The sequence below is a fragment of the Centrocercus urophasianus genome, unplaced genomic scaffold (assembly GCF_019232065.1).
Source record: "Centrocercus urophasianus isolate 14NV4802_14NV808 unplaced genomic scaffold, USGS_Curo_1.0 seq_29, whole genome shotgun sequence".
Taxonomy (NCBI): domain Eukaryota; kingdom Metazoa; phylum Chordata; class Aves; order Galliformes; family Phasianidae; genus Centrocercus; species Centrocercus urophasianus.
In genome coordinates this window covers 8,511,115-8,536,439 of record NW_024884855.1, presented here as the reverse complement: position 1 = coordinate 8,536,439, position 25,325 = coordinate 8,511,115, and the positions used below count along the sequence as shown (strand labels likewise).

At 45.9% G+C, this 25,325-nt stretch overlaps 1 protein-coding gene across 2 annotated transcripts in view; it reads right to left on the bottom strand.

Annotated features, from left to right (window-relative positions):
* Positions 1–25,019, bottom strand: part of TOM1L2 (target of myb1 like 2 membrane trafficking protein) — a 49,279-nt gene extending 24,260 nt beyond the window's left edge. For both annotated transcript variants that reach the window (XM_042827601.1, XM_042827602.1), the window contains exons 1-6: positions 24,926–25,019; positions 8,111–8,195; positions 7,347–7,425; positions 5,587–5,736; positions 1,471–1,605; positions 380–538 (exon numbers count right to left, since the gene is read on the bottom strand). In XM_042827601.1, the coding sequence (XP_042683535.1) occupies positions 380–538; positions 1,471–1,605; positions 5,587–5,736; positions 7,347–7,425; positions 8,111–8,195; positions 24,926–24,977 (660 nt within the window). In that variant the 5' untranslated portion in view covers positions 24,978–25,019. The remainder of the gene's footprint in view (positions 1–379; positions 539–1,470; positions 1,606–5,586; positions 5,737–7,346; positions 7,426–8,110; positions 8,196–24,925) is intronic.
* Positions 25,020–25,325: the final 306 nt, after the last annotated feature.

The following is a 25,325-nucleotide window of genomic DNA, read 5'->3' as shown; positions in this document are numbered from 1 at the left end:
TTTAGCACAGAGAAGGATGACATTATATTAGGTATCCTGAGGGATGCGAGCTTAAGTCCTTGTTAGAAAGACTTACTGCATCTGCAAGGCGTTTTGTGCCTCTAAAGGAGTATGGCTAGTGGAAAAACTGCTTACCTAGAGCACCACTGCTGAGTGGACTGGCGCATCAGACTGTGAGATTTCATAACTGCTGTCATTAGGAGGCCACACATACAAAGCTAAACCCTAGATTTTGCAGTACAATAGGAGGAAAGATTACTAAGTAGAACCAGCCCTAGGAGGCAATCAATGTCAGAAGAGTGAAAATGAAAGTTCCTCTGCAAATCGGTTTCTAATTTGATCTGCTGAGTTTCACTCAAAAGAATAATCATCCCAATACCTGTTCAGAATTGGCAGTGATGGGGCCAGTCACATTCAGAGCTGGAGCTTGAGGAGCAGAATACGCCGTTGGAGAAGGTGAAGAATAAGAACTGGTGCTCATCCTTTGCTGAGACTGTGAATTGTGCATATTTGCTGCAGGATCAACTTCAGGAACGCTCTGCCACATCAGAAAGACAGTAGTTCAAAAACTGAATGGTGACAGCACTTGCTTTGTCAGCAACCTCAAGCCAGATAGGCTCAAATATAGAACATAATTGTACCTTGTGGAAAAGGTCAGTGCAGTTACAAGAACAGACTGGCAGGCCAGCCCATAAACAGACAGCTGCAACCAAAACACACACCCGTGTTTTTTGACCCAGGCCACATGCACATAAGTCAATTTGTTATAAGAAGTAAAAAGCAACATAAAAATAAGAGCCAAAGACAAATAATTATAACTAATTTCAAATTAGGAACTAAACTGTAGGCTTACAAGAGATGACGTGATAAATAGGTACTGGATTTAATTGATCTTGACACAAGGATTGTAATCCTTCAGTTCTGATCATTTGCATTTACCACTTCAAAGACTCATTAACTTTTCACAGTGAATAATCAGAACACCTGTGATCATTAAGTTCCTTCCTAGCAGTAGTTTCTGTCAAGTTCACATACATAAGTTTTCAAAGGTATAAAGACCTCGTGTTAGCATGGGATCAGAGGGAGATTCAGCATCTGCATACCTTTAAAATACGGGCAGGCTTTGGTTCAGGTTTATTACCAAGAGAAACAAGTATAATGCTGAGAAAATGAAGCGATCTCATATACTTAAGGTCTCTCTCTCTGAATTAGCAGCACTTATGTGGTGGTTTTGTGGTACAAGACAAGTGTACAAACCTCTGAACTCCTTTCAGATTGATGTTTGACTCAAGGGAGGAGATCCCACTAACTTACCAGCCTGTCACAATGCAGCTGCATTATGCTTCTGCCCCTTCTCTAAATTCCTTCCAGGAGTGAGAAAATAAGCCAAGTATAAAGAAACAGGAGGAGAAAGAAGAGTAGTTACCCAGCTGTGGAAAACACCCCCAGCATTGCAACATTGCAGCTTACCCTCTGTGGTGTGTGTATTGGAGATAAAGCATCAAGATCAGCCATGGGAAACTCTATGCCTTTCCTCTTAAGTTCTTCATAAATGTGCACTACTCCAGTTAAATCAGGGCTACTTCGAAAGGCATCAGCCCAGGCCTGGAAAACAGGAGGGATTATCCATGGACATTCCCAACAAAGTTCCTTCTCCATCATGACCTCAGATACTAACCACAAAAGCTTTTGTACGTTTCAGCCCCAAAGGGAAGCTGCAGTCATTAGACCTGGTCTAAAAGATCCTGCAAATGTTATTAAGACAGTCATATCCACATTCTGTATGAGTACAGCATAGCAACCCAGTGCACCGTAGTTTCGTATAGCCCCTGCCATCGTCAGTCTGTAAATGCAAATGAAAGCTCCTTCCCATCTCCTCTCCTTAGCACTGTCTGCAGGCTGATCTTTTCTTCATGTTTTGCAGCCAACCACCCACCAGAAAATTAAAAACATACAAAAGATTAAATCAGTCTAAGCAGAAATCGTGAAGCCACATAATAATCTTAGGTTATTAACATTGTGAAACCTCCTCATTTATGGCAGAAGAAAAATCAGCTGTCAAGCTTTCTTCAGCATTTTTTTTTTAAGACCAAACTTAAATAACAAGGGCTGTTTCTGAGGTTCATGTATCATGAAACATGCAGTCCCACGAGCAGCAGAGCTAACGAAGCCTGTGCCCTTACAGAGCGTATCCAACACTGAGACAGCCCAGTGTGTCAGAGAGAACGAGCTGAAAGGGAGAACTTCCCACTCAAAATATCTTTCCCTCTTGAATTCTCCTCTGTCTAAAAAGGCTCCAATTCACACGTGAGCTTTTCCTTCATGTTGGTACGCAGTGTTTCTCCTCGCCAGCCTCCTGCCCTCACAAAGCTTTAGGAGCGCAGTACCTTGAACAACTTTTCCCTGCTTTCACTTTTGCTGGAAATTTGCCACGTATTAACAATGTAGGGGAGGGAAAAATTGCAATATCATGACTCATTTAAAAATAAAGCATTCAGCTGAGCCCCCATATATGTGATATGGAGTGCAGCATGCCGGCTCCACAACTGCTGTGAGACGTGCGTGGGTTCCGGCCTTAATTCATGTAGTCATCACTTTTACACTAGTTCCTCACTTATTTTTATTTTAAAACCTGTTTTTAGCTACTTTTTGTATTGGAGAGGAAAGAAATCAAAGGTAGAAAAAACAAGCTAAAAAATAATATTAATATTTAACTTGCATTCTTACTCTGTTCAATTCTAAGAAAGCATGTCTACGATATGTACTCAGGAGACAATCCACTATCACTCACAAGCTGGCAATTCCATGTTTCTTCCTGGTTAGCAAATTAACTCATCTACTGCTCTGATGCAGTGCAAGTCCAAGCAGTCCTGTCTGAGCCATAGAAACCAGCTCCAATTGCAACAAGCCATTCTGCTTCCTTGGAAGTGACCTTCGAAACCATTCCTGATTATCACAAAGGCATTTACTGCACAAGTAACTCTACCCTTGCACTGCCTTTACATTTTCAATTTACATAACAAGTCATCTGAATGATGTTTCTACATAATGGTGTTTCCCATTTCCACTCTATGTGCAAGTGGGAGTGGAAAATGTTCAGCCTGGGATGCCCTATTAAACAATCACTCAGAAGAAACTTAGAAGCAAAAGTCCCCAGCATTTCTTGGCACTTGTTTGCCCAGGAGCATGGACTGATGCATCCCTATTCCACTGGCTTCTTATGGATCTTTTGGAAAGCAGTAACGACAGCGAACTCACTTATCTGCACTCTGCTTTTCTTATGCACTGTCTCTTCTGTAACTCTTCCCTGGAGAAACGAGATACTTTCATTTGTACTCTTCAGCTGCCCACACTGGGACCGTTATCTGCAGCAGCACGTCTCATAGAGGTCACACGAAGGACTGGGCACTGTTGTCCTAAGCACTGTCTGCACATGTTGTTAGACAATCCCTGCCCTAGTCAGCTTACCATTCAGCTAGGCAGAAGGAACATCAGCTCTGTGTTGCAGATAAGGAGCTGCACAGAGAGCTCAGGAGACTTGTCCATTGTCCAAGGAAGCGTATGACAGGGGTGAGATTGAATTCAGATCTGCAAAGACTTTGGGCCACACAATCAAGGGAGATATTTCAGGATGCTGCTGTGCAAGTCCCACTTGGCACCTCACCGTGCTCAAACAGGTGAATAAAATGCTATTGAAAAGCTGGCCCCAAATCAGTGACCATCACAAAGCAATTTTTCCAGTATGACGTTTTTTAATGCATGTTCCTTCAAAAGAATATGCCATACCTCTAAAGGCCTCCCTAAGCTTCACCTTTGGTGCCAAGTGGGAAGAATAGTTCCAGAGCCTTCTAACAGAATAAGGAAGGATAAGCAGTTGGTAATATATGCTAATTCATGTACAGTGAGAAATAGGTTGAGAAACTGAGACACAAGATGCCCAATGTCTCAGAACAGTCTAGTCTCTACATAAGGAACTGCATGGCAGCTTTCCCTGCTGGTGCTCTGGGAAGGTCCAGGAGTACAAGAGCTATATGGCTGAAGACGTATGCTGTTTGTACAGCTTTATTTTCATGCTTCCAAGTCTGCTATTAATCCTCACATTTCTGTTCTTATTAATTCCCTGATACGAACAGTAAAAAGCCTACAGAAAGGGATAAATGTAATGTTAGCAGAGCAGAGCTGAGATCAGCACCCCTGGCTCTGCAGGGAGCTCAAAAGAGCAAAGTCTGAGCAGAGCAAAGTGATCATGACACACAGGATGCTCTGGGTGCAACGTCCATAGGGCAGATGAGAGGAGAGCAGGCACTTCCCTGAATTCATCAGGCAATCTGGAACACAAAATACCCTACCAGCCCCAGCTACAGTGACACTAACAGAGCCCCCTGACAGGCAACATCCGTAATTCCCAGGCTTTCTATATCAAAAGCCACATAAGCCCAGGACTCAGAGTAATCAATATCCCCTAAGACACTGTAGAAAAGGAACCAGCAGGGAAACACACACACAATTTCTCCTTATGGGGCAGTATTTAACATCACTGCCCCACCACCACACGTACCAGCTCTCCCCCCCAAGCAGGCACCCAGGGCTCAGATCAGAGACCAGAAATAGAGGAACTCCATGTGCCACAGTGAATGCCCACCTTGTCTCCCCACCCAGCCTATTTCCTTTTTGGAAATCACTTATTTACATTGTCATGCTCTAACAATGCCCTGCCTGCGTATCCAAATAACAAATACACCAGTAGGAATTCAACTGCATGTTTAGCCACAGAAATCAGAAGTATACTTGGAAAATTATGCCATGTGTTTGTAAATGCCATCCCACAAGAAACATTGCAGCAGGTTTATATCATTTGGAATACATGGTATCTCTTAGTCTCTGGTATCTGCAGCAGCCAGTAAGAGCTTAGTGATAAAGTTGCCTATAATTGTGAAATCTCCTCCAGGCAGGCACCAGTGTTTCCTTGTGTTGCAAACAGTTGCTGGAATTAACATGGCTGTTTATTGTTAAGCTGCACAGAAGGAAAAGTGGCAGACAGGGCAATATCTGAACTGACAGTGCACTTTCACTGCACAACAACCAGAGCAGGGACACCAAAGCCATTTATCTCCTGTATCATCCTTAACTTTTCCGTAGCCACCTTTAAAAGGAATTCAGAATACTTTGTAAAGGAGGGAAATGACTCCATTCAGGGAAACAGACATAGGAAGGTTAAGTGTTCTCTTCAAATGGCAATAAAAGCTCTAAAATTTCCTGGCCTCTAATGACAAACCCATCACAGAAGCAGGTCTGCAGCTTCTAAATTTGACTGTTAAATTGCAAAGCAACCCACTTATCTTTAAGCCCTCTTGTTTCAGAGCAGAGAGTTATCTTTCCAACAAGAATCCAGACATTTCTCCCTGGATACAATTCCTCTGCATGCACGTCTGCTCTTCGCTACCAATCTGGATACATTGTTTGTTTTTACATATAAAAATCTTGCCACATTTTTAATGATGACAGCATGTTCAGCGATGGGTAGCACTGCAGCAGACAGTCCTTACTTCAGGCAGCAACATACGGAAGCACAGACGAGCCGTGTACCTGAATCAGTGCGAGTACTTTATCCTGCACAATGGTGGGGGGATTATTCTTGGGCGAGATGATTTTCACCAGCACACCATCTATGAAGTCACGGTTTGCCACTAAGACATGAAAGCGATGGCCACAGTTCTTCACACAGGTCTCCAACACCTACACACAAACAAAAAGCGTTCGTTGTTGGAGCAAAGCTCGACCACGCACACAGCAGCAACGTGGTTGGTTTCTGGCTTATTTATTTACTAATAAAACGGAAGAGAGAGAGACAGAAGAAAAGATTATAAGATTTTTTATTCTTATATTCTCAGTTCTTCATTTTTATTTCTCCAATATTGTCAAAAAGCTTCCTTCCTACACACGCATTCTGAAGTACCTTGCCTATCATCACCATATTGGACAATTCTGCAATTTACTTTTGCCTGTTTTCAAGGTAAAGAAATATAAGGTTTCTTTCTCTCTAAAGCACTTTCCAACTTGCACAGCTGAGCAGCTAAATACAGAGCATCACATCCAGAGCAGGTAAGGCAGAGGACATCCTGTCACTGTGAGATATTATCACGCTGTGGCACTCCAGCATTTTCTATGTAGCTGGGACACAGCTGGACCCGGTTGCTCTGAGCTACAAGTCATGTTTTTGGGTTGGGAATTCAGGTGAATGATCCTCACTCATTCAAAACACTCCCCTGTGAATGCTCTGGCAGGTTATACTTTGACACATTTTCCCCCTGCAACCTAGCTAGAGGCACCTTCCACTTGCCATTCAACTGCCATGGAAGAACAGCTGTTGATTTTTCTCTGAAGAACATGATTAGCATGGAGATAAATCCAACGCGTCACTTCTCCTTACAGCTATGCCTAATAACTGCTGCAACTCTCTATCTGAGGAGTCTATAATTACTCTCCTACTCCAGCCACTTTCATCAGCTCTGATGACACGGACTCACTCCTGATGAATTTTGCTCTTTCCTGCGCAATGGATAATCTCATGGTTTGGTCCTTGGTAATCTGTCAAAATGACAATCCCGCACAGGAAATGGCATGAAGACAGAAAGTACAGTCACGCTTCATCAGGGAGATGCAACAAGAGCTCTGTGAAAGAATCGTACAGATCACCCACCCACAGCAGCATAACTCGATCTCGTTATTGCTGCTCATTCCTCAGACCGCTGTGGCGCACAGCCTGCCCAGCATCACGCCTCTGGAGTGCTGCATTACCCAGGAAACCCCAGCTCTCCCCAGTAGGAAAGGTCACTGGCAAATTATCTCACACCTTAGCAGATGCACAGAATATAATTTACACTTTATTGAGCAAAATTAGATCAGCATAAATTAATATGAGCCTCCTACGGAGATCCATTCACAAGGGAAACCGTATACCAGCTACTTAGGAAGTTGAAAATATGGCAAGTGCCATATTTCCCACTTGCAAATATGCCCACAGTTGGGAGTGGAGAAACAGCCTGACATAGCAGGATGAGGGTAGTAAAGTCCCAAAGGGTAGGGACACTTGAGCTACGACTTTCCTCTGTCAGTACTTAGGCTGGAGAAGCGCACAGACAAAAGCAGAAATCACTTGAGTCACTTGAAGCAAAGCTTCCAGTACCTCTCCTCAAGAAAGCGTGGAGGCAACTGAAGAGAAAAGGGCAGAGTAGTGACCACTCACAGGAGAAGAATGTGTATATTCAAAAGAATGCCAGGAAAAACAAAATGACAAAAGAAAAGGGATCTGCCCTTTTGAGGCATTCCAGCCTGCCTCCACTCACCGTTAGAGCCAGCATGACCTCTCTGTAATTTTTGTTTCCATTCAGCCTCTTCTTCAGCGCTCGAATGGCATCCTTTGGACTGAAGGAGAAACATACCATCGTAAACAGACAGCTCACATACTTTTCACATGCCATACTGAGGGACAAGAATCCTTTATCATTCCTAGATGGACATAAGCATCTGTATTATCTTTAGATAACTTCACTACAACTAAACTAGGGTCATGTAGAATTATGTGAAAAGACAAAGTATTACAGATACTATGGGCAGAGCAATGCCTGAGGCCATCAAAATAGCAAGACGTTGATCAAACAAAAAAGACTGACAAACTCTCAGAAGGAGGCCCAGAGTTTAAACACCAGCCACGGGCTCTCCTGCAAACTGCAAGAAGCACAGCTTGTCAGATGCTGAAGGAAATGCATCAAAGAAGCTTCTCTATTCAAACGGCTGAAATTGATAACATTGAAGCACTGAGGTGCACCTACTGAAACCAAGAAGCCCCGAAGTACAAACTTGTTACTCTCTCCAAGCAGACATTTTTTTATGCCAGCCTTCCCAGGCAGACACGTAGCACAGAATATGCTGGACTTTACAGGGCTTCTCTGAAAGATGAAAGGAGGAGGAAAACCAAACAATTTGCATGTAAACTGCATTTGAGCTACAAGCACCTGCCCCCAGACTCACTGCACCTCCTCACATGCTGAATGCCACTGGAGGTGACTTTGCCCACGAGCCTTTCCAAGTTTGCTGAAATAGTGCATACCCTTCTTCTGTCTCATTGATAATGTCACAGATCTCCATGTTAAGCGTCCAGTCTTCGCTCTGTAGAGAACCATCTGTGGCCTTTTCTGAAAAGAAAATAAAACATTTATATATTTTTCTTCCCACATCTTTCTGATTAGGTACTTCAATCCATCTTCAGTGACTCAGCTGAAACTGTCCAGTAAAAGAAAAATAGAAATAAACAAGTCCCATCTTCCCCCATTGACTCTAAGCAAAGTCCTACCTTCCCTCCTGGTTTTACGGTGAGCACGGAGGTTTCCAGGCAGGATCAGTTATCCCACAAACTCACCACCTTCAGCCCACACAGATGGGCAGTTCCACAAAGACTCCTGACTTGCCAGGAAAATGTCAGCTAATTCCAACTTAAACCCTTCAGATACCACACTGTATGAGGTAGGAAAACCTCCCCCAGGCTAACAAGACCACCTTCCTGGAAGTTCTACAGGAAGAACAACCTATGGCACAGCTGCTGGAAGTCACTCATGGATGATTGCACGAGTAGCATAACCACAACTTCAGATAATCAGTTGACAAGAACTATTTCCTCTTTGGGATTTCCTTTTAAATCAACACAGTTCTGCCTAGCGGTGCCTAAAACACCCCATTACATTTTCACACTTTTCACTTGCAGTGTTCAAACCCTGTCTGTGTTGCTCTACCCACATGCAGAAAGGCTGCAAAGTTCAAGGTGAAGCCCGTGGCCAAAGAGACCCAAAAAGCAGACCTTCATGGCAAACAAGATCTTTTCTTCCAAATTAGTCTAGGTTTTTCTATGGATGCCTGGTATCCAAATAAAGCAAAGAAAAGCTTTTATTTTCCCTAATATAAAATCAACAAGGAAAAAAAAAATCTTCTAAATATCTTAATTCAGAAACAAAACCGCAGGTACCATCTTCTCCAGCTATCCTTCTGTCTTTACATCACATCCCAATCTGTCCTCCAGAACAAGGCAGATTTTGTTTTAGAACGCCGGGCTCCAAGGACTTCACACTTCTCCTTTTCTGTTTACCAACAGTGTTTTTCCATTAACATTTTTATCACTGTGACTGCGCACAGAGATGCCTGCAGGCCGTAATTACGGGACATTATCTGGAAAAAGACAATGTGTCTGGATAATTCAGGTTTCAGAGACTTGTCAACACCAGCACAGTGGCTAAAGCAGCTGCACCATGAAGACAATTACAGAGGGCTGAGATCAAACAGTGTGCAAAATCCACACGGAGAGTGAGAAGCCATCTACCTTCAGAATGGAGAAGACACCGATATCAGAGACATCGACAGCGGGGTTGAGTGCACTCTCAGCAAGTTTGCAGATGGCACAGAGCTGTGTGGTGCAATCAACACACTCAAGGGAAGGGATGCCAACCAGACAGGCTGAGCAATAGGCCCAGGAGAACCTCAAGAGGTTCAGTAAGCTCTGCACCTGCATCATGGCAACCCCTGCTATCACTACAAGCTGGAAAGGATGGTGCACGGCCCTGCCAAAAAACGACTTGGGGTAGGCTGAATATAAAGAAGATGTTCTTTATGCTAAGGGTGGTGAAGCACCAGCACAAGGTGCTCAGATGTGGCAGTGCCCCATCCCTGCAGACACCCACGGTCAGGCTGGACGGGGCTCTGGGCACTGATGGAGCTGTGGGTGTCCCTGCTCAGGGCAGGGAGAGAGACCAGACGGCCTTTAGAGATCTTTTCCAACTCAAACCGTTTTGTGATTCCATGACATGATGGAAAAGGAGAGCATTCAGCCCTCAGCCTGCTGTGTTTTAGTTCTGCAGGGGCTCTCCATCACTACGTAACAGTGCTCAAAGAACTGGCATGCGGCTTCCCTGCAGCCAGGCAGCTCTGCTGTGGGGCTGCAAGCAGTAAATCTGGGTCAGGCACGCTACAAAGAATGAACGACAACAGCAGCAAGTGCTGAAGAGACTAAAATTAGCTCCTGACTCCTGTTCGAATTAAACATCACCAAGGGGAAAGGAGCTCATTTCCACAAGACAAGCGTATGTCTTAAACCCACACAGGCTCCCCCATATTTTACACTAAAGAACAGAGACAAAACAATAAAATAAGCATAAAGGCAGTAACCAAACATGGCTGGAGAAGGGGGATTTTGCTTTTCCTCCCGTGGCTGCGGGGAGAAATAGGAATGAGGTTATTGGGGACCACAGCCCGATGTTCCTGTGTGCAGGATGCAGCAGCATCACTTCGCTTCATCGTCTCTGCAACATGGCAATTTCTAGCAGGGAGCAGTGCCACAAACACGCTTTGTCAGAATAAACCTCAGCTAAACGGGTTTTACAGGACCAATGAATGAATGGGCTGCAAGCACTGCTTGGTGCAGGATCAGCGTTTTCCACAATCATTTTTAAGACGTGATTATAGCAGAACCATGGACTATGAATATTGCTAAGCCACTGCCTGCTGTCAGACGCTGTCAAGAACACACAAATTTTTAAATATATTTTTACATTAAGAAAACAAATCAACTGCCCAGATTCAGGAATATGGTCTGTTTAAGGCATAGCCTCTCATTCTGCATCACTGTGCACATAAATCCCTCGCAGCCTGGGTGACCACCTCCAGCAGAGCAGATGCTGTGACTGTTCTTTTAAATCTCTTTAAATATTAGAGGGTTTTTAATGTTAATGTTTTGCTAAGCAGCAAGGACTGCATGGAGGTGAAGGCAGATCACGTTCTACAGCAATAAAGCTTTATGTACACTGCAAGAACAAAATGCACCTAATGAAAGTGGCTGCTACAAGCAGCTTTGCATGAAGCTGAATTCCCAGAAAACGTTGTGCTACTCTGCCTCCACTCCTCTATAGAGATTCTCCCCCAGCAGATCCAAAATACAGTGAATTATAAATACTCAATATCCAGTGCAGTATTTACTGCATATTTCGGAAGCTGTGCATCTCCTCAAAGCTCTTTCTCAATCAGCAAATAGACACGACTGAGAAAATTAATGGCACTTTGGATACTGGTGCAGAATCGGGAAGGAATGCCATGCAAACGCTGCACACACTGCTCAAAAATCAGCAGCTCCCCAAGCTCAACCTCACTGAAAGGCATATCAGTGGCACAAGGGACTCCGAGATATGACCAAAGGAATTCCAGGATAAAAGTGTTCAATCAGAGGAGGAAAATGGCTCATGCTCGGGCATGGTTCCAGCAGCACATCTCCCACATTAAAGCACTGGCACAACCGGGTGAAAAGCTCTCCAAAAATTGCATCTGTAAAAAACAGTGATTGCAGCCCTGTGTAACCAAAAAGGCCAATCTGTAGTGTTGCACTAGCTGCAAATCACATTACATGAAAACAGGAGAACCGTGGTGGTTTCTGTCTGAATACCAGAGTCTCCTGAATGAACAGATCTTTGTGTTCAGAGAAATCACAGCTTTCTCTCCTGGGTCTTTTCCAGATGTTACTTCAGAGACTCCTGCTTCAAACATTTGGGAAGAATTACGCACAAAAAAGCACCTCCTGTTAACGCAGGAAACGTGCACATTAATGCACTGCTACCCAGATCCAAAAGCAAGGAAGTTCTGATTACAAATTCCTCCCCTCCTTCAGCTAAGAGCTGACTTTTGGCATTCGAATGGCATCAAACATCCTTTCTGCTTGGTCTCGGAATTTCAGAAGATTGCAGATCTGAAACCTTTGTCTTATCTCTTAATAGTCCATCTGCCTACCAGTGGTGCTCCAAGGCTGAAATTAGAAAATCAAGCTGTCAGATGTGTCACATTTCACTTTGCATAACACGCAGCAGCAAACAGAAGCAGCCACAGTATTGCAGGTTCTTACTGCCATCCTGCTGGATTGCAGCTCAGCAGAGCTCTCAAAAAACAAGGGTGGTCAGCTCAGATCAAAGCAAAACACTTTCACAGAACAGGCAAAGGTCCTCTAAGACAAAAAACAAACAAACAAACAATCCAGTTTTGCAAATGACACAAGGGAAGCTCACAAGGGAAGATAAGCTACTGAATGAGATGAGAACATCTCTACTCCAAGCTGTAGCTCGTAGAACTGCTTTACGTCAAAGAATCGTTACAGAATCAAGCAACTGCTCTTGGCACTCTTGCATTCACCAGCTCCTCCACGGCCTGCATGGCACCAGCAGTGAGCCCTGGGGGGGGACCATGGGACACATTAGCAGTCTGAGCTGCACGAAGATGAGATGGAAGCTGCTGGGCATTCATGTGGCCACTGCTGTGTTCAAGACATCCTGCTTGAAAGACAGTGACACAACAGAACAACACACCTGGATCTAACAGTCTGTTCTTCCTTTCTCTGCTTTTGCTTTTGAAACGAGCCACAGGCACTTGGACATCATGATGATCAACAGGAGGGTGGGTTTTTTTTTCCCTTCTTATCAAAACGCTGCTATTAAAAAAATAAATGTGAGTCATTGGAGATTATAGATCAAAACTCAACTCTTAAGTGCTTTGCTCCTTAAGAACTGCCAGTTTCTTTGTAAGAAAGCACAGCTCCAAGAGCGTTTTTCAATTAGCCACCTCACTGCTCCAAGTCCTTTTTTTTTTACATTCCTTATTTCACACTGCTCTGAAAATGCTGAGCTTCACACTTCCAAAGAAAAAGGCAGTCAGCTAGAACAAACGGGCTCAATTGGAGCTGCAAAGCATTACAGGAAAACGTGATTTGGGTTGTACTGCTGCAGCACTGGTCACCCGCTATGACTGCCGTGATTTTTCAATTGATTTTAGCTATGCTTACATCGAAACTCTTTGGGATGAAGTCATCTACCCTCCACTCACTGCTTTGCCAGAGTTTCTGGGGCTGAATAAATGAATAATCATAGGCTGTAATGACTGCAGAGTCTACATTAAAACAAAATAACAAGAGAATCTGAGGACACGCATATGTGCAACCGTAACGAGTTTTGAGCTCAAATGCTGTCTGAAAGCACAGGAGACTGGGAACTGCCACTTCTCCAATTAACTCCCAGATTTCCTCCTTTTTGAAGCTGCTGCCCGCATGCCAAACTTCTTCAATCCAGATCACACTTACCTGCAAAGATGAATATGTGACACGCAATTATTGGGGCTTTTGAAAGAGCACGTGGCATTCACAGCCATGTTCCAACACCCTGTGATTTAGATGCGCTGCAGAAAAGACATTGCTCAACATCCCCCAGAAATTCAGCCTCTTAGGAACAGGACTCTACAGCTGATTAATTGAGCACAGCTGTGCAGCAATTTCAGCAGCAAAGCAAGGTGAATGGATTAAGCATATTAAACAAATATTAGCTGCTGTATAACAAAGGAGATTTTTCCTCCATACTTGGATCACAGCATCACCTGATTGAGAAGCAAAACAGAAATCCTTGTAATATTACCCCAGTAGGCAGGAGAGCCTGAGTTTACCACATCTCATAGGTCTCGATGCAAATGTAGCTCATAAAACCAGGCTGACCCTACAGAGCTACAACCATCGCATTGGACACAGACGGGCAGCCTGGCCAGGGCAGTTCCTGAACTTAGATGTTGTTCATCTGAAGCACAAACGAGGGTTTAGTCACAGTCCCTAAAGGCATTTGGAGACTGCATCCTGAGCAGAACAGCGTGTTTCTATGGAATAATGACTTTTGTAAGGAATTTTCTCTGAAGTTTCCCCATCAGCAGAAATTGTTGCTGCTGACAGCACACTTTGCTGCGTGACGCGTGTGTAAGTAGCTCTCTTTCCAAACAGATGGCTGACAGACTACTGCTTCTTTAAAGCAAAGTGAAATCCTCCCAACTTCCTCGTTCTCAGCTTAAGAAAAACAACAAGAACTTCCTCCCATGAACGCTTGCCCTTAAAGCCAACCTGCTGGCTGTGCACACAAATGCTTGTCCTCCAGAGTTAGGGCAGCTGGTGGCTCCCAGCTCAAGAGCCTATGTCACTGTTCAGGGCCACTTTTCCCTGACATTCTGCCTACAGTGACGTGCTTCCTCACCTCTCCCAGCAGGGAAAATGGTGACATCCCTGTGTGACCACAAGGTCAGGGCACTGGGAGCACAGTGCTGCTCCACAACCAGCACATAAGCATGTGCGCACATCAGCAATCAGCGTGCTAAAGCCTTCCATCAGAAGCATCAAGGCGGTCTGAAAGGATATGCTCTGTCCTAATGGATTTTAGTGGGTTTGAATGGAGATGTTTATGGGATGATTTACTGCTGGGGAGCAACAAATCCACGTTCCTTTTGGGCATCTCGTGATGGATGTCCTCCCATGACGCCGCTCTGACAGCTGCCTGCTCTGAGCCATTGCGATCCATCAGGCAGCACTTCCCAGCATCTTGTTATCGCTGTCCTTCTCTAGATGAGAGGCACAAAAGCATAATTTAAGGCCTTCCAGGTGATTCAAATGGTTTCCCTCGGATCTGCCCTTCCAAACTAGACCACGGCTGCTGTAACATGGCTCCATTTAGGAGAACTTACCAGCACGGCGCTGCTTAAACTCAGTGCACTAGGGCAGCTATCCAAAACTGCTCCTTTGGCCACAGAAAGGCAGACCCTGCTGTGTTCCCAATCACGCTGGCACATAGCCACTTCCTCAGACAGAACTTGGATTTTAGATGAAGGACTTTTCTGTTGTTTTCATGTACTGAAGGATTTTGGATCATTGAGAGCAGCTACTCTGAGAGTTCTTCCATTGAGAATCTCAGCTATTATAACAGTGCCATCCTGAACAAGCACCAAAAGTATAAAATTAATTAACAGCTGAGTCTTTGGCTCTCCCCCACTGAAAGCAAAAAGGAAAGTTGGAAGTTACCCAAAGATGCTGAAGAAGTTGTCTTTTTCCAAATATCCCTTATGTGCTGATAAGTTTTTCTCACCAAGAAAGACAACTCACTGCAGACAAGCCCCATATATGACAAAAAAACAAACAAAAAAAGCCAACAAAACAAACCACAGCCTCCATTCATTTTATTAACCTTAACTTGCAAATCTGAGGGAAGGGGCAGCTGGAAGTGATGTCTTTCCCAGCCTCGTTGTTAGCAAGTATGCCCAAAGGTTCTGTTGCAGTGGATTTGCTGTTTGTAAGAATCACACAGAACAGCAGCGCTGCAGCTTCTCACAAAGTGTGCAAACAGCTTTTGGAAACGTTACCACCAAAAAACCATAGCAGAATGGTATCCCACATGTGGAACAGACAAATGCCTCTGAGTGGTACAACGCTGCACAGCATGGGGCAGGCAGAGCCCAGGAGCCAGGCAGAGCAGCGTCACGCTGCCACGTGCCAGCAGCACAGTGGGCTGCATGCTGCCCCATCCACTGCCAGCCAGCAGGTACAGGTGAGACTGGAAGAAGTCTGTGCAAAGTTCTGGATGATCAGTGTGTCAGTGAGCTCTGTTTGAAATCTATCAGCTCTTGATGGCTAATTTTGTACTACACGAGTAAAGCAAGTTCTAATAACTCACTTGGGACTTCACTCCAGTACTTACAAGCTACGTGCTTTTCATATTCATAAAACAAAACTAATTGCCTTTCATGGATGAAATGTTCCAGGAATTTTTAATCCATGGCAGCTGCAAACTCTAAAAATCCATCCCCATATATTTAAGATTCTCCCTCCCACCCACTCACGTGTAACACGTTGTTTGCTCCAAACAAACTATACAACAAAGATAACCCACCAGGCTCCTACCTAAGTATTCTTTTTCTTTCCACAGGTTACTCCTGACGTCAATTTCTCATATTCTCACATACTTACAATGAACTGAAAATGCTGATTTCATTTAGCGAGGGGGATAAAAAAGGAAAAATCTTTCAATTCTTCAGCAGTTACAAGTTTACCCCTTAACAGCAGCATGCTACAGGCAGACTTTTAAGCAAACATTCATATGAGCTAATTAAAACGTGTTACAAACAGAACAAGACACACATAGCATGGGTCTCACACACATTCCCATATCCAGCAACCCTCTGAATCCCTGGCTACGAAGGTGAGAGCTGTGTCCTCTGCACCACTACAGCAGTGCCACATGCGCAGCTTTCGAGGGCTGACAGCACAAGTTTCCTTGTGTGAAATGCTTCCATTTGCTTTTCAGTTCTGCAGCCTTCCTTCACACTGCTCACAAGATGACAGCAGGGCTGCACAAGAGGCAGCTAGCTCCTACCCCCCTGAAATTCTCTCAAAGCTCCGCGGCTTGAAGCTCAGTGCCTGGAATCCACTAAACGTTCGCTGCAGGAAGAAGGGGGAGCTGGCTGCTTTCTGCTAGGTAGCAGGGAAAGCTGCTGCCAAGGCCGCTCTCACTGGAAGTGCCCCAGTGCCAGCTGCCCCTTCCAACGAGCCAAGCTCACTCTTCCTGCAAAAGCTGAGAGCTAAATGCTTCCAAGCGATCCGCTGAGCAAGTCTGGGAGCAAAGCAGGCAACAAGATGTATGCGAGCAGTCCTGTCCTGCGTGGGCAGAGAAACGTGTGTTTCTCAGTCCATTCTTACAGCTGTGTTTTCTCATGTGTCTCTGCTGTAGGTAATCCTGAAAAAGACTGATAAATAGAAAACGTAAATTCTAGAAGGTCAGATCACATGCACTGCACTGTAACTGTCTCTACTAAATGACAGCCAAATGAAACCAATGTAGATGTATCAGAGGATTGCAGCGTACTCCTTGGTAAATAAACATATTGGTCTTTGGATGGTTAAAATTCTGGCTAGAACACAGATTCTGAGCATGTATACACGGCCTATTTATCGTGTGCAGCAGGGAAGCAAATCCCAGCAAATGAAACGGGCTGACCCAGCGTGTTCTGACAACCACAGGCTACAGGCAGAAGGTCACACTGCACTGCGAACATCACCAGCTCCTGCAACCTGCAGGGCCCCAGCTCTGCTTACAGCTCGCTCATCAGCGATGCTGGAGGAAAGGCAATGCCTCACCTACAGGGAACCTCGTGAGCGCTGCTGCTCCTGCTTGGGATGCGCGTGGGACCCAGCAACTGTGGACAGTGAGAGCCCTGCCAGCTCTGCTCTCTGCTGGGCTTCTCCTGGCCGTTCCCTCCTGCTTTGGCACTGAGCAAGACCTCCTCAGCTTCTTTTAGGTTCTCCAAACAGCAGGTTGCTTCCCACGTGACCAGCAGCCGTACAACGATGCCTCTTACGAATGAGTGCCCTGCAGAAGGGTGACAATCTGGCTCCTCTTGGCCTGGAGATGCCTCTGCACACCAGCATGCACGCCATGCTTCAGGGGGTGCAATGCATGACATACCTCTCCAGCTGCAGCAAGACCACTGGCACCCTTCAAAGAACCTGCCTGGCCGGGGGGTTCTGCGACACGCACGGACTATGCCAGGCTACTGGCATAGATGGGTTGTAAAGGCAGTTTTAATTACAGTAGCTAAAGCCCACACATGATCAAGCTGCAGTGTCAGAAAACCACCAGAACTCAACACTGACCCATTTGAGTTGTTTGTTGAACTTTAATCACTTTCCAAGTCTGACAGCTGCTCAAACTTAATTGCTCATTATGCTTGTAAATAAAAACTGATCTCACTCGCTGATTAGCCAACCATCTTACAGTTGCCATAACAACTTCTTGTCTAATAAGTGATTTCAGATTTCCCATTATTTGTACTACTGGAGAATTTCACAAAGGTCTGAGATCGCTCCTTTCACTAAAATATCCTTCTAATTAGAAGAGAAAGTCAGTAGAGAAAGGGCAGCTCAAAGATCATTTATTTATTACAGCATCTTAAAGATGAGATAAGGGTACCCCAGAACCAAATAGACAATGGATCTTGCTCAATTCCTATCCTACAATCCTCTCATTGTCATTCATACCTGCAGCCTCTAGCAATCAGGAAAACATCAGCCAGCATTCAAGCAGTAATTAGTCACAATGCAGAGACCAATTCCAAGATTTGCTCCAACGGATATATTCCAGTAAAGTCTGCATGTTGTTTTTCACTCCTAATCTTCAATTAGGAACCCATTAACTGGTTAAGTTCCTTAACACTGTATTGCCTGAGATTGGCACTTGACATTTGGGGCAGGATTACTAATTAAAGCCTTACAGATGTCTGAAATAAATTCCGTACCTTGGTAAGTATTTGGCCATCACAGTTGAAGTAGAAGGGCTCTGCTAAAACAAACAGACATATTTGGAAGTCTGAAAAGACAAAGCAGTGGGGAGCTGTAACTGCTGCTGGCCTGTAGGCATGTTACAGAATAAAGACTTTCCAATTTTGCTGGCAAAGCTGCTGAAGCTTGCAGTTCATTTAATCTGCTCAAGGTAGCTCTTTGTGCATATAGGCAAGGAGGGACGTCCTCTTCCTTCCAAGAGGGAAATAAATGCAGTAAGCTGTAACTAAGACATACCTAAAGTTCCTGAAAAAGCCAGGAAATACCTGATTTTTTAAAAAGATTTTTTTCTGCATTTACTCAGCTGCGCAAGAGGTGTGAATTCCTCGGTATCTGCATCAAACACAAAGCTTGTCTTACTGAAGTATTCCATGAAAATACAGAGGATGCAACGTGTCCAAGTTAAAAAATCCTCAGCATTCCTGACTGCACTTGGCAAGCAACAAAGTCTTTTTCGCCTCAAGACCAAAAAGCTGGTGCTCTGCAAAGTCCTCAGGGTTCCAGCACCGTTTGTAACACCAATACGTGCCTCTCCCTTGTGCATGGCTTCTTTGACCTGAATTTGAACAAAGAATTCCTTCCTGAAATAATGTAAGCCAGAAGGCTGCCGAGGAGCAGCTGGGGGCTCTCAGGCAGCACGCAGGCTCACAACCACCAAACCATCCAGCGGGCCTCCCTGGATCAGCTCGTCACCTACTGATGCTCCCTGAAACTAAGCTGCAAGCAGGGAGGCACTGAACAGGTAGATGCAGACCCATGGTAAACAGAGCCTACACAGAGCTGCGCCAAGAGGCAGCCAAACACACAGGGTTACATACAGGTACCCGCGTTTCCTCCTTGGTTTTGAGATGAGTTACTATGTTACTACAGTGCTTCCAACACAGGAGCTGAATGCCTTTGCGTACTTCTGAATCAGAAGATCCGGCTCCTTGAGTTCTGTAAAACATATTCACCCCCAGCAAAGTGCCTGCTCCATGGGGCAGAGCACAGGGGGGTGCAGAGCCTTTGGAGCCCAGTTCCACGTGCTCAGGAACCAGCAGCTCCAAAAGGTCCCTTTCCAACTGACTGTAACTGAAAGGAGCGAGCAAAACAACTGGGCAGCACTGCCCGCAGAATGACTAAGCAAACACAGAAGGCAAGGCCTCAAAGATGGGCTTTTTAACCTCAGCAGCAAGTTTGTTCCATGCAGAAAGCTGGGGCTGCAAAGGAGCAAACAGCAGCAGGCTGACCCAGCAGAGCCATCGACAGACGTGGGGAAAAAGTGCATGGGGAAAAAGTGCATTTCTGGGTTGGCTCTGTAGCACCGCGGGGCTCTCAGCTCACTTCCCACCAAACGTGTGTGCTTTTTAATCACTCATGTGCTGCACACATTTTGAGACCAAAACACAAAGCCAAAGCATGACGTGCTTCACCCAGAACCAAACGCCCAGCACCAGATGAGGACAGAGGCAGCCAGGCCCTGCAGCCCCCAGGCTGCTGCTCCTCTGCTGGCCACAAGCACTGTGGATAAAGCAAATGCCTTCACTGCCTTCAGAAGATGCTAAATTCAAAACAGAGCGGGTGATAAAACCAAAGGAAGGGCAGGCTGATTTAAAGGTGTGCTTTATTCTGCTAAGGAGTACATACAATATGCTTCTTCTGTGAAAACTGAATGGATGAACTCTGGTCCGTGGAGCTTTGCTGACAGCGTGTCTTTAGTTACACGTATTGCAAATATATGGCTCAAAACTCTGCTGAGTGCATGCACAGAGTGCTACCAAACTGGGAACGTGCCGTCCTCATGCTGCAACCCTCACGTACAGACTTCTATTAGAAGCATATGGAATAGACATTTAAGTCCTGTGCTGGAGGAGATAAAACTGCATTACTCAAAAATACATGCTATAATGCCTTCGTGAACTCCAATCTGCTTTTGTGGCTATAAAATAAATCCAGTCTTAGGAACCCAGCATTAAATGGTATTATACTAATTATCCAGCTTCACACACATACGTAGTTTCTCCAAGTTTCCAGACTCGTGACTCAGTATTTATTTGCTCCTTTAAAAGCAAAGATATCCATTTTCATATTTCATGGAGATTTTCCTTACAACATAAGCCATTATCATGAAGTGAAAGCAGATCCAAATAATCTTATAAAACTAAAAGCATTTTATCAGGCTCTCTTCTGCACGACAGGCACAATTCCATCCAAACAGCAGGGGCTGGATGGTTAACAACCACCAGCTACAGCACTTGGTGCAAATGGACCAAAACCCTGAGAACAGCACATCCTGTGCCCTCATCATCACAGGCAAAGCCAGCAATCACCTTCTGGATGCAATAATGCAATCCACGAGGAGAGAGATGATTCAGTGCCCAGCAGCATCCCTCAAACACAGAACACGAGCAGTCCCACAGCCTGTGGTCACTGTGTGCTCTCTGAATGCTGCACCCCAGTCTTATAGAAATACTCATCTAAAAGATAACTTTCACTTCCAGCACAGCAAAATGTAAGTTTATTCTGAAAGTAACTAAGGCAAATGGGGTATGTGAGCCACAAAGCATGGGGTCATTCTTCCTACAGCATTACAATGGGTTGATCCCTGCAGTAAATCTACCTCTGCCTGTAGTTATTTGGTTAGAAACCACTTTGCTGTTCTAACATTCACACAAATCTTAAGACACGCGAAACCTGAGGAAAGATCTTAAGGTTTTGCGTTTTTTTTAAGGAAGAAAGGAAAATGAGAAGTGCACACCTTTCTCATTAAAAAAAGAAGGGGGAGGGGGAACAAAGCAGCAGCTCTGGTAACAGCACCGTATTTACTGTCGGTTCAACAACTTTGAATGGAAAGCGCAAATGCTTTGATAAAAATCAATTGAACTGCCTCAGTATCGGGTCAGTGAAGTGCCTCTGCATCCTTTGCTGAAACCCTGTGGGCTGCTGAAGCAATATTCCTCGTGAAATCACTGCCTGCTCTGAAAACAGGCTCCTAGGCAAGAGCCTGGACAAACGGCCCTCATTCAAACCCCATTTCTCCAACAGGAACCAAGGCGCAAGCCAGCATTTCCCGATCAACACCACCCTCACCCCAGAGGCCACGTTCATTTCTATCACTTTGTTAAAGATTAACTTGCAGGTCTCTGTGCAATTCAGGTCTGTTCAGGAGGCTGAGAGCCAACTGGAAGGCAGCTTTAGCAGCCCACGTGCCCATCACATGGAGCCATGAAGCAAACAAAGCACGTCTGTCTGTCCATCCACCTGCTCCTCCACCCATTGCACATCACACACAGCACTGCTGGGCTCAGCCCTGTGCACACAATGGGCTGGGAGGCGAGGAGTGAGCTTGGCTACACACACCTAAACACTCCCCTGAAATGTTCCCAAGGTCTCTGGGGTAACAACAAACAATTGATGTAACTGGGTTTACTCTTTCCTTACACATAAACCATGCAGCCTGTACCAAACCAGCAGTGTCAGGAGAAAAAAAAACAAGTTACCAGCATTGCACACTCTTGTAATTCATTCAGTTTAAATCATCGAAGAAGTTTGCACTAACCTACACTAAGGATATTTGCTCTGGCAACCTTGAATAGAGTGGTGACACTTTAAAGATGGCTGCCTCAAGAAAGGAAGATAAAAATGCAATTTATGGCAGGACGTTGTATCTCAAGGTAAATTCCTGCTACTGTGATTTGTGGCTTTCTCTGCAAGGCAGCCTCTCTCCAGATATCAAGCATTTTGTCTTCACAATTTAACTACACATCTTTCTCCGTTTTTCCCCCTCACTGGCAGGGACCTTCGCAGGGAGCTCCGTCAGGAAGCACTGACCTCAGGCTAAAGCAATGCTGCGAGGTGACACCGGAGAATTCTGCATCTCGTGGGACCTGGAAAAGCTTCACCCACTCACAAAGCCTTTGAGAAGTAGCTGATGGTGCTATGTAACCCCAGATGAGATTTTCAGCTTATGCATGAATATTGCTATTACCTCCCCTTCCTTCAACTAACAGGTAGAAAGCAATACGGCAAGAGCAGAATGGTGTTTAAGATCAGGAATGCTGCAACAGGTGCCTGCTTCAACTAACAGCTCTCCCAAAACAGCTTGGCAGGGACCCTGCTAGAGGCAAAGGATCAGCTCAGTCTCCACAGGTCAAAGAAAGCATTAGAGAGAAAAATTTAGTGAGGTTTGTCCTCGGTAGCTGCGCTGGTGTCTCACACAGGCAGTTTTATCAGCCAACCATGTTTATCAGCCAGCAGAAATCAGGTAGCTTTCAGAGACGTGGAACCTGGCTCCCATCTCTACTGGCACTTCAGATGCAAGAGACTCAATCCATCTCCATTACAAATCCTCTGAGCTCATCCTAGCATTACTTTCTCACGTTAAGCAAAAGAGTTAACATAAAAAGCCTGCCTGGCTTCAGACGTTATCCAGATAAAGAGAAAGAGGAAAAGAGAAAATCCCATATATTCCCTCTCTCAGCTCTCCCCAAACCTTCTCTGACATCCTTGCTCTTCCAGACCTGGCATTTATGCAGAGATGTTGCCCAGCCCTATGAAAATCTTCATGAGATGCTCTGCTACTTCCTGGTGCACTGATGGACCCACAGGACCCTCTGTGCTTCTTCCTTATGGTGAATGCTATGGTAAGTGCTGGGTCCTGCTTGAAAACATCATAACTGTATCTTACACAATATGTTTAAGTGGCAATACCAAATTTATTACCTTCTTTTAAAGAACAAAGAGATGTAAGTGAGAATTATGTCCTACAAGTTCATTGAAAAAAAAAAAAAAAAGCTGTGGCAACACTGGGCAAATAGCAGTGTCTGAGAACAAGGCATGCTTTTGTCTTTGCTGTTGTCTCAGAAAACTGGCAGTGATATGAGAAACAGAAAAAAAAAACTTCCAAAATAAAATTTGCAGCTCTGTCTTCCCCCAAGGGATGAAAAAAACATTAAATAGTAACTGAATTACGGAAGCTGTGCTCTGAGCCCCTCACACAGACCTAACCTGATCCTCCAATGCAGGATCCCTCTGAGCTCTGTGTCAAAAGCCTTTGTGTTGGCAATGTCTGCTCATTCAAAGAGAGCAAGGGGACATAAGAGCTGTGCAAACCTCGGCACTCCAGAGCTAGAAAGGCAAGAGGCTAGAAAAGCATATTCTACCATTAAAACCTCTCGACAGTAATTAAGTCCTAAGGAAGCCCCTTTAAACCACTTACTGATGCTAAAAGAATCTGACAATAAATAGATCAGAAATTATCACCCTCAGTTAACAGTGCTCAATGCAGAACGCTTCTCCAAGCAGCAAAGCAGCCAGCTGTCTTGGCAGATGTTATCAGGTGGCCAAGCACAACAATGCAAACTCACTTTAAAAATCATGGGCAACTTTCACTGTTCTCAATTTAATGCTCAAACTCTCAGCACTTTTCTGCTAAAAATACCAGCTAGATACATGGTCCATATAGTCTGACAAAGCAAGAGTCCAGCCGCCTTTGAAGCGTGTGAGACTCGCCCAGTTAAGGGCCTTGAGCTCTGCCATGGGCTGTCTGCACGCGTGGGTGCGGAGCTGCTAAAAAGGAACTTCTGGGTTTTGAGGCCTCGAGCAACTACTCAGCAGAATATTTCCACTTTAATTCCCAAACACACGAATCCCCCGTTATTTCATCAGTTAATGCTGAATAGCTATAGCCTATACATATTATGCTACGTATAACCACTAGGTAAGTCATCAGAATTACTGTTGTTTACAAAACAAATCACGGAAACTGGGAGTGTGGTTTCACCAGAGAGGGACTCCAATGCAAATGCATACAACTGAGCATTGCCTTGGCTCCTGGGACCACATGCAACGGTACCCATGCTGCAGGAATCCAAGCCAGTCTGCTCTTCTTTCCCACCACAATGTGGGGGAGCTTGTATTCCTTCAGGGTCTGTGAGAAGCAAGTGGGGAGCCATGACAGCCAGAGATGAGTGACACAGCCCTGCAGGAATGGAACTCAGGCCTTCTCCTGTGGCCCCGGCATCCCAGACCAGAACCAGACCTGCCACAGCTGAGCACAGATACACACGTAAGAGAGAAAGGGCACACACAGCAAGCACTTGGCAGGCCCTGCAGGGGGGGCACATTCCCAACAACCCGTCCAGCACCACCAAAGCACGAGCCCAAGCACAGTCCAAGCGCTGGGCTGAAAGGTGAGCGTGTGCACCTCTAACCCGCACCGCTCTCCCAGCACAGACACGGGAGCCGCAGCCCCTGGGGATGAAGGCAGCTGGGGCAGCACAGGGAACGCGCCCTCTGCCATCACCCACCCTGAAGCACTCCTTGCCCACATCCCACCCGAAGTCCCCACGACTCCCTGTGGGCCCACGGCCCTTCACGATCCCCAAAACCCCCACGAAGCCCTACAGCCCCTCGGAGCCTCCACGAAACACCGCGGCCCACACCGAGCCTTTCCAAATCCTCACAGCCCCATCAGCCCTCCCCCAATTCCAGACCCCCTCCGCAGCCCCCGGAGATCCACCGCCACTACAGAGACCCCCCAGCCGTTCCACAGACCGCACCCCGCGCCCCTCCCGGCGCCTCCCGGCCCCCAGACCCCCCCGCAGGCCGCCGCCGCCCCCTCCGCGCCTTTCAGTTCAAACCCACAGCCCGAAGGACCCCGCTCCCCGGAAGCCCCCAGCCCCTCCGGTGGCCTCGCCGGCCCTGAAGGCTTTACGAAGCCCCGCCGCTCCTTACCGAGGCTCTGCCCCACCGGGGTGCTGAACGGGTTCCCCAGCAGAAACTCCATCTTGGGATGACAACAAACAGCGGCCCGGCAGCCCTCCCTCCTCCTCCCCCACCCCGCCCTGACTGGCAACCACCAGCACCAACCGTCGCTCGCTTTGCCGGGCGTGGCCCGCCTCCTTGCAGCCCATTGGGCTGCGCTCGCAGGTTCCCTGATGCCATAGGTTCAAGAGCGTGCCCATCACTGTCAAGCGACGGGCCCGCCCCCTCAGTAGTTCCGTGCCTTGCCACGCCCTCCGGTTGATGGACAGGAGAGATACCGTTAGAGGCGCACTCCATTGGGCAACGGTCGGAAAATTCTGCAATATTAATGGGCAAGCAGACCGTCGATCATACGCACCTCCTCCCGCCC